At 45.3% G+C, this 10,015-nt stretch overlaps 1 protein-coding gene and 1 long non-coding RNA gene across 2 annotated transcripts in view; both read left to right on the forward strand.

Moving 5' to 3' along the window:
- clcn5b (chloride channel, voltage-sensitive 5b) overlaps positions 1–79 on the forward strand; it is a gene marked incomplete at its 3' end in the record, with an annotated part of 23,248 nt that extends 23,169 nt beyond the window's left edge. The window contains exon 14 of the mRNA XM_079758237.1: positions 34–79. Coding sequence (XP_079614363.1) covers positions 34–79 — 46 coding nt within the window. The remainder of the gene's footprint in view (positions 1–33) is intronic.
- A 166-nt stretch (positions 80–245) lies between these two features.
- LOC307091211 lies at positions 246–1,888 on the forward strand. The gene is made up of 2 exons (XR_013812716.1): positions 246–1,644; positions 1,729–1,888. It is a non-coding gene; the product is annotated as an uncharacterized lncRNA (long non-coding RNA).
- Positions 1,889–10,015: the final 8,127 nt, after the last annotated feature.

The raw sequence follows: 10,015 nt of genomic DNA on the forward strand, positions 1-10,015 counted from the left end.
CGTACGCACGCACGCACGCACACACGCGTGCAGACGCAGGCACATGCATGGAGACGCAAATCACGGAAATGCGACGTAGTCATACGTTACCCCGAAACGTGCACACATGCAGGAGTGTCCGAGGTCGTTGCTCACAATCTCTTATATTCTCTTATTTCATCTCTCTCTCTCTCTCTCTCTCTCTCTCTCTCTCTCTCTCTCTCTCTCTCTCTCTCTCTCTCTCTCTCTCTCTCTCTCTAGGAGGTTGCTGGGCATCATCACTAAGAAAGACATTCTGAAGCACATGGCCCAGATGGCCAACAGAGACCCCGACTCCATCCTCTTCAACTGATCTGCGCCTCCTGTTCCTCCTCCATCAGCTCCTCATCCTCCTCCTCCTCCTCAAGGGTCTGAGCTGGGTGGTCTCTCTAAGGAGCCGGTTTCTAAGCGGACTCAAAGGAACAAAGAGATGGACTTTTCCACTTGGAATTTTTTGACAAATTGGTAAAATGGACGCCGCCAGAGTCTTTTTCGCTTTTTTTTGGTAGACGGGAAACTCCCCGAGCTAACCAGGAAGCTGTTTCTCATTAGTGTGTGTGTGTGTGTGTGTGTGTGTGTGTGGGGACAGCATGTGGTGTCCTGGTAATCATCTGGTCTCCACGACGACGTCATGTTTGTTTCATCTGCCGACCAGTGGAACACAAAGACTGTTTGGATTACTTTCAGTGGTGAAAGACCGTTTGTCTCTCTATATATATATAATATATATATATATATATATATATGTGTGTTTGTCTCTCTTTTCTGTCTCCCTTTCTCCCTGTCCCTCTCTTCTTTTTGTCTGTAACTTTTGTCAAAATTACGTCGGTTTTGACTTGTGTTGAAGGGTGGCCAATGAAGGAGAAAAGGAATATAGAGGGAAGGAGGGGACAATAATCAAGGGAAGGAGGAGAGGAACAAAGATGAAGAAGATACTTTATAAAGGAGAGAAGGAGGAAACATACAAAGAGGGAGGAAAGAAGACAAGGCAATGAGGAGAGGAAACATAAACTTGGAGGAGGGAGAATGAAAGGTGTTCTAAAAGGGAGGGCCAGACCTCCAGGCTGCCGTCCATCCTTCCTTCCGCCCCTCTCCCTCCCTCCCAGAGTGGACATGCCCAGACACGACTATCTCTGCTAGGCAGAGACTTCAACCCCCCTCTCCCCCGACTCCACTCCATCTCTGGTTCTCAGGCTCAAGAGACAAGAGGATCCCACAACACACACACTTACACTCCTAAACTAACCTTTGTGCAAACCTACACACACACACACACACACACACACGGTAAAGACTATTTGACAGCCTGGGAACTATGCAGGAAACAAAGAATGTCTCTTCCCTGAGCTCTGCAATATGACACACACACACATTCACACACACGCACACACACACTCGGGTGAAGAAACCGGAGACCAAGTTTAATATTTTCCTGCGTAGCTTTGAAGGGCTAACAGAGCGATTCGCCACACTTAAATGATCTAAATGTAAAGAAATTGTTCTGTGTACGTTCCACTAAATTATTCCACTGAATGCCGCCGTGGTATGTGTCTCTGTGTCTGGGTGTGTGTTGTTTGGTACCGGGGGCTCTCTGTGAAGACGGGGTCCTGGCCGGTTGAGAGGGAGGTGAGTGGGCGTGACGAATACTGCCAGATTTCAGAGATCGTCATCGCCGGGAAGACTCATATTTTGTGTTTGTCCTCTTTCCAGGATATTTGAAATACTCCCTCCTCATGTTGGGATGAACGTTTAAAAGTGTTGAAGAAGTTTTGACCATTATGAAGATGAAGGACGAGGACATCATTGTGACATAAAATGTGATTCACAAGTACCCTGCAAGTGATGAATAAATAACTTCAACTACCTGTAATGGGACTTAGAACTGACTTGATTAACGGCAGACAAATTGCTGCTGCTGTAAAGATTTGTATTTCTTTCACTGTATTGTCTCATGTTTCCTGTCACATTAAGCATATTCAACAAAGCATCAAATGATGTCTTGAGTTTTATTTCACATCACAGTCTTACCAACTCAAGTTTGGTGAAGGTTTTTCGTTGGTGACCCCTAATCCAAGCGAAGGGACTCGACGATACACAGATGCTGCTAAGATCGGTTTATCAAAACCTTGTGTGGTGTGATAAGTTGTTCCATAAAACATGGAACAACTTATTCAATTTAAAGGATCTTATATTCAATTAATGCGTTTGCAAGGGATCTTTACATAAAAGTTTGTAACAAATGGTTGATAACCATGTGGTTACATCAGGTAGCCTTGCACCGTCCTCTTCTCAAACTTAATTTGCTCCACATGAAAATGATGAGGATGGAGTAGATTAAAATATTATATCCAACTGGTGCTTGATGCTGTGCTAGCAGTCCAAACGTGTGTTTGTACATTTAAACTGCTAGCTAGAATGTTGGCTAGGCTTGTATTTAAACATTAAACATAGCTCGATACATTGAAGAGCTTTATTGACTGAGCTGTGTGCATGCATACGTTACCCTTTCTCCACAATAATGGCTTTCAAATTAGGCTTCATTTGTGTACTTCATAAGGTTTCATTTATTGCTGATTTTACAACCTATACAAATTTTATTGGCTTTATATTTGTTACATGTGTTTCCTCTCATATCACAGAATACTTCACTGTGTTGGCCATTAGTCTTGCTTTCCCTAAAGCCTAGTCCGACTTGATAAAGAGAGGATTTCGTAATGTTTGGTGGTCGTAATTGGTGAGCTTGTATTTGTAGTCACGCCTAGTGCCCCCTGTGGCCGTGAGTGGGTACTTTACACCAGTTTATAAATCTAGAGCAACCAAACACATTTATAAACCGTACCAGTGCTTTACATTAAAGTGAGGATCTTATCATAAGCCTAAAAGTTGAATGACTGCAATACCTGCGAGAAATTGTGTGTGGCATTCCAAAAGTGTGTGTGTGTGCTTGTGCAAGTTCACCTGTGTGTGTGTATACCTTTGCAAATCCAAGATGTTCGTGATTTGAGTAGAGTGCAGGTGATAAACTGTATGTTTGTGTTTTAGTATATGTGGAAGTGTGCGATGTTTGTGTATGTATGTTATTTTGTGTGTGTGTATGCGACAGTGAGAGTTCGTAACTGAGGAATGTGACCAGATTGTCCGTAATGACTCAGGTGATCTCAGTTCCTGAGGCTGATGATTCACATGGAGGTCAAGTTACCCACACACACACACAGCCTATTCGTAAAAACCTGCTTTGGCCCTTAGGGTGCTTTTTGCAAATTTCACTTTGTGGTTCAGTAAGTGTTATGTAGTCTAAATTAACGACCTAGCTCGAGAGTTGTAGATGTATGATCATAACTAAAACCATATTTACACTTTGACCTGTGCAAATCTAAACCATGTTTTGCCATTTTCACATGAGGAACGCTGTGGCAGTTTCACACACAATGTCTCCTCATAATGCAAGATAATTTAAGGATGAAAACATTATTGCTACAAATAACCTGCATATGCTTCTGAAATGGTGGCGACCATTGTGTCTGTATGTTTCTCTTCCCAATCCTCCCCGCTGTCTGTAAGTCTCTCCCCCACTCTCTGTGTAAGTCCTGTTCTGTGTCTGTAAGTCTCTCCCCCACTCTCTGTGTAAGTCCTGTTCTGTGTCTGTAAGTCTCTCCCCCACTCTCTATGTAAGTCCTGTTCTGTGTCTGTAAGTCTCTCCCCCACTCTCTGTGTAAGTCCTGTTCTGTGTCTGTAAGTCTCTCCCCCACTCTCTGTGTAAGTCCTGTTCTGTGTCTGTAACTCTCTCCCCCTCTGTCTTTAGGTTCTCCCCCTCCTCGCTCTCCCTCTCTGTAAATATTTCTCTCTCTCTGTCTCTGTCTCTCAAAGTCTCTCCCCCACTCTCTGTGGAAGTCTCTCTCCCTCTGTCTATAGGTCTCCCCCCCTCTCTCCCCCCCTATGTAAGTATCTCTCTGTCTCTCCAAGTCTCTCTCACTCTCCCCAAGTCTCTATCAGTCAGTGTGTTCCCAGGGCTGTCATCCTCTATGGGGAACACACACACACGTGCACACACACACACACACACTCACACACAGACACACACACACACACACACTGCCGTCACCTTATCCCCCAACCTGATCCCTTCTTTACATTCCTGTGAGTGTGTGTGTGTGTGTGTGTGTGTGTGTGTGTGTGTGTGTGTGTGTGTGTGTGTGTGTGTGTGTGTGTGTGAAGCCTTTGTGCGCTCACTGCTGCCTTCCCCATACAGGAGGACAGCCTGTGTCATCCAAAGTGTCACGATCGAAATTGTGCAAAACTCAGATTTGTTTCATGAAATGATTCTTCACAAAATAGGTGCGCTACTCATTTTTGTCTATTTGTGTGTTTGTGTGTTTTTGAGTGTGTATAAAATATTGGACAGAACCGAATGTGCATGACACAATTTGAGCTGATGATTACGCATGTGTGTGCATGTGTGTGTGTGTTGAGAACAGGGCAGGTGTGTGCATACAAGAAGGTGTTCAGTTGGTGTTTGTTTGAGAGTCTGTCTGTCTGTCTGTACACACACACACACACACACACACACACACACACACACACACACACACACACACACACACACTACGAGATTAACTCAGGGAGACAAATATTGAATGACAAATGTGTGATTCTCAAAGAGCAGAAATCGATACCGCCGCCGCCTCTTCGTACCCCCCTGACCCCCACGTTTCACCTGGGGTCACGGGCTGGGGGCTCCCAGGGCTGCACCCAACACCGCCTCCGTGAACCTCCACCTCCTTCCAATCCCTCGAAACACGACTTCACCTGCGTGCCACACACACACCTGATTTGTGTTTGTTTTGGAGTTTGCGTCTTAATCTAACCTTTCATCAACTACTTTAGTAAACGTTTCCGGAATAACAACCACCACCAGTCTTGGTGACAACATCAGTGACATCACGCATCGGCAATGATGACCTCACAGGGCTAAGAGGCTAATAGGGTAATCATACAGCGTGTTTAATAGGCTGTATGATAGGCTTATAGTACTTGTAGCAGAGGGTACTTCTATTATCAGAAACTACATAACGGATTAAATACAAAAACACCCCACCCAGCTCTGTTAAGCCTTGCGTTATATTGGTTGACATTTTAAATGTTCAAACAAAAGATCAACCGTACATCTCTTAAGCTTATAACGTAATAATAGTTATATTATGACGTTAGAAATGTGTAAAAAAAAAAAATCTGTCTGGCTTAATAGGATAAGAACTCTGGTCTGGGTTGTGAACCAGGAAATGTTTTTCTCCTAAAGGGAGGCGGATCTCTGGTTCTTCTATCCTAAATTGTGAAGTCACAAATGGAAATCTATCTGTCATACCGAATGGCGAAACTGGTGGCTTACGTCTGGTGTGTGTTATACATTTTTGTGTGTGTGTGTGTGTGTGTGTGTTTGTGTGCATGCTGCATGCTGATTAGGTAAATGGGTGTGTCCATGTGGTTCTAGATCTCTCACCCTATAATAAGTAATCCTGTGATCCTGTCTGATGGCAGCACTTCGTGCCCTATGATCTACGATGGTATCTAAGCCCTACAGCACTGGAGAGCGCGTTTAATCCACACTCCTCTTAAGACCCGTTGAAGGGAGCGTGGATTCTTTGAGTCGGGCTTGAAATATGGGCTCAGAATTGACTCATGCCTGTCTCTGGATGATGTTGAGCATAATCAAATAAAATGTCTACAATATTTCCTCCTCGTATATTTTACTCTCTATTCTATAACGCTTTAAATTTGCGATTCGCGCCGTATTTCACGTCACACGTCAAGTATAACGTGGCCAACTGACGCTCATGCGCCTTGTCTTACACGGCTGGGATACATCTTATTGTTGACTTCCCTTGAGAGATGACCCTAGTGTCAAACCGCGGTTATGATTCGGAGGCGGTGGAGCGATCAGCCACATGCTGAAGGTTTCATGGAGGAATAGCCGGTCTATCAATTATCCTCCTCCGATCTGGCCAGCGTGATGTCCCAGTGGTTCTCAACCTAGGGGTCACGTGCCTTGGGAGGACCTTCTGCAGGGGACGGAGTGGGTCTCCAGGGAGGGTCGAAATGTGTCAATAAAGGGGAGAAAAGTCATTACATTATTTTACCTTGGTAATGAGGATATATTTCATATTTGGCATTTTCATGGTACACGAAGTGGGGAGTGTGTGTGACATCTTGAAACTGTAGTTCCCGCTTTCCAACACTAGAAGGCAGTGTTTTGCGCAGGGCTTCGGTTTGACAAATTACTCAATAAACTCAGAAGAAACCTGGATAAATCTTGCGACACGCTGCTTTCATTAAATATCAAATGGGTGTGTGATTCAAACATTTTGGAACAACATATGGTGGTAATCTTAATGTTTTTCAAAAGAAAGGGTCACTTTTCCTCTGGCTTATTACAAATCTAATCTATAGGCTATTAGATGTCCCTGGATCCACTTTTCTCTGTAAACGTGTCCAGGTCTGTGGTGGGGTTGAGATGGGATCTGGTGAGTATCTAGTTCTGGTTTGTATACTGGTTTTGGTCTGAAGTAGATCTGATCTGTAGTGGATCTGGTCTGGAGTAGATTTGGGCTGTAGTAGATCTCTGCTTCTGTTGGTTTTGAGTTGTGGTCTGGCCTGTTGATCCAGGTCTAGGGTCATGATGGTCTGGTCCTGGTCTGTATTGATCCAGGTCTAGGGTCATGATGGTCTCTAGTGGTCCTGGTCTGTATTGATCCAGGTCTAGGGTCAGATTGGTCTCTAGTGGTCCTAGTGTCTAGTGGCTCTCTAATGGTTCTGCGGGTCTCTTACTGTTGGTGGTTAATGCCCCTGGATGTGAATGGCCTGGCTCCTGTAGCTTCCTGCCAGCAGCTCCTGGGTGAGCCAAGATGGAGGTCTCTGCAGACCGGATCAGAGGCTTTATTAGCCCGCTGGATATGGACTCCACTGGTATTGTCCTGCAGCCCAGGAAGCCTCCTGATAACATCGCACACTCACGCTCACGTGCACACACACATGCACGTGCACGTGCACAGATTCCTCCATCTAATGCCCGACAGTCCAGGGCGTCTGGGCTGGACCTAGGGCATTGTTCTGGAACAAGGTGTGTGTGTGTGTGTGTGTGTGTGTGTGTGTGTGTGTGTGTGTTCGGTTTTGCGTGTTAAAGAGTACTTGTATTTGTGTGTGTGCGAGGGATTGCGTGCAGAGGTGAATGCATGCCTAGCCCTACTTGGTCTGTTCAGGATGTTTTGGGATTTACTAGTGTGTGTGTGTGTGTGTGTGTGTGTGCTCTAACTTCATAAAGCTCATTTCCTGTCCGGCTCATAGAATAACAGCGGGAATCCTACAACCCACAATCCCAGATATAAAACTATACCACAAATTCCTCAGGGTGTGTGTGTGTTGTTGTAGTGCTTCTATGAGAGAGTGCGTGTTTGTGCACACACTCACTCACTCTAGGAGTGAGTGTGTGTGTGTGTGTGTGTGTGTGTGTGTGTGTGTGTGTGTGTGTGTGTGTGTGTGTGTGTGTGTGTGTGTGTTTGAACTGCTTTGAGTGTGAGAATCTGAGGGGGCCAAACATGTGAGCGGAGGGAGAGCTGCCCACTTCCTAATGATAAACTGACGCATAATGTTTATTATCTATTAATTAGCTATATAATTAACTATATAAGCTGAAGAGAGATTGTGTGTGTGTGTGTATGTGTGTGTGTGTGTTTGTGCGTGTGTGTGAGTGTGTCTGTGTGTGTGTGCATGTGTCAGGTTATGTGTGTGTGCCAGGTTGTGTGTCCGGATGGGTGTTTCTACTTAAAAAGTTTATGATTACATTTGTATGGTGAAAGTAGAAGGTCAGAGATAGCGAGAGCGTCAACACACATACTCTCACACACACACACACACTTGAATCCTGCAATTAGAATACTACGGCTCATAACGTGACAAGCAAATCCCACCGGAACACACGCCTGTGGTCGCCACGGGTTACGTTTCCTGGACCCCGGCACCTCATCTCCTTTGTGTTTCATCGATAAAGATGACCTGCTTTTTCAAAGATGGCCGCCTGCCAATACAGCCAAAGCCTGCCTTCAGAGCCTCTACATAAAAATACAAGTGTGTGTCTGTGTTCTGTTATGTTATTCTTAGTTTGGGCAGCGCTGTCTTGAAGTCGGAGAGGTTATCTCAATACAGCGGGGTCAGGCAATAGGACTACCCCCAATCTGCCCAATCACTCACCAGCGAGACGGTACCTACTTAGAACCTTAAAGGAAACATTCCACTCCAAACCGATGACCTTTTACTCCAAGTTCCCTTCATTCGCCCTGTCCACACAATTGTGTGTGTGTGTGTGTGTGTGTGTATGTGTGTGTGTGTGTGTGTGTGAGTGTGTGTATAGTTAATATCTGTGTTTTTAACTTTTTCACTGACTTGAATACAAAAGATACGGTTGTGTGTGTGTGTGTGTGTGTGTTTGTGTGCGTGCGTGCGTGCGTGCGTGCGTGCGTGCGTGGATGATGGCTGGTTTAAGCAGCCTCCCCTGGCCACAGTCAGGCTGATGAACTTTTAGGCTGGGTGAGGCTGCCCACCTATTGTGCATGGAGCAATAATGAATCAATGTGCACAGGTTAAACCAGCCATCACCACCACACACAATCAGGGAGGTCTACATTGCAGCATGGAGCACCAGCTCATGTATCATTGTCAATTAACTTCTGCAATAAACTGCTTTTCCAACATTACCGACCTGTGTCCTTGCCTTGAGGATCCCAGTAAAAGCTCCCTAGGTGTGTGTAGCAATGGGCCTTGCTACAACGGTGTGAAGTTAAAAGGGGTGATATTATGCCACCAGGTGTGAGTGTGATTACTAGCGTTTTGAAAATCTGCCTTTTCCTGTGATTCAGAGACATCACAAGAGGGAGTGTCCACCTAGATGGATGATGGATAGATAAGCCACATTTGCTACAGTCCACTGGTTAGGTTGGTAAACTGAACTATCCACACATCTCACAAAACTCGATGGACGCTCCCACTTGTGATGTCACTAAAACACAGGAAAATGACTTTTTGGTAATGGCTTACCACACTCACACCTAATGGCGTAATACCAACCCATTAATAAATGTGTTTTTTCACGGATGACAATGGTCAGCATCCGTAGATAAATGGCAGAAGTGTGTGTTTGCGTTTGTGCACGTTGCGTGCGAGCACGTGCCGGCATTTCTGAAAACAATCGAGCAACGATGCCAGAAAGAGATAAAAGTCAGTTGTTATCCTCCAAGTATTCCTGGCACGTCAAGTTCAATCCAATGCTATGGGTGGATTTAGACCAGGGTGTATCTCTCACATTACCTCACACACGCACACACACACACACACACACTTACACACACACACACACACACACACACACACACACTTACACACACACACACACACTTACACATACGCGCACACACACACACACACACATAACCTCACACACACACATAACCTCACACACACACACACACACACACATAACCACACACACACACACAACCTGACCCACACACACACACACACACGCACACACACACACACACACACACACACACACACACAGCGAGGGAGTAACCGGCCCGTGTGCGTGACGGTCGGATCCAAGAGTTCTGACATTAATTGTGTCCTCACACAATGAGGACCTTTAACTCCGGCCAATCACAGGAAATGATTTAAGCGCCCATTCTTTCTCTCTTATCCAATCGCCATCCTCCACAGCACAATCCTCAGAGATAAAAGCTGTTCTTCAGTCTCCAGAGTCACGTCAGTCCAGAGATGCAGTCGAGGGGGGGGGGGGGGGGGGGTAATGCTCCTTTGAGACTCTTAACTGTTCATTAAAGTTTATACCAATAAAGTTGAGTGGGGTTGATGTGAAACATTTGTTTGGAGAGTGCAGCAGTTAGGGGAGTTCACAGTCACAGTCAAACGTTTCTGGTTTCCATCCCCTAAAGTC

Source organism: Pollachius pollachius (assembly GCF_949987615.1).
Source record: "Pollachius pollachius genome assembly, chromosome: 20".
NCBI classification, from domain to species: domain Eukaryota; kingdom Metazoa; phylum Chordata; class Actinopteri; order Gadiformes; family Gadidae; genus Pollachius; species Pollachius pollachius.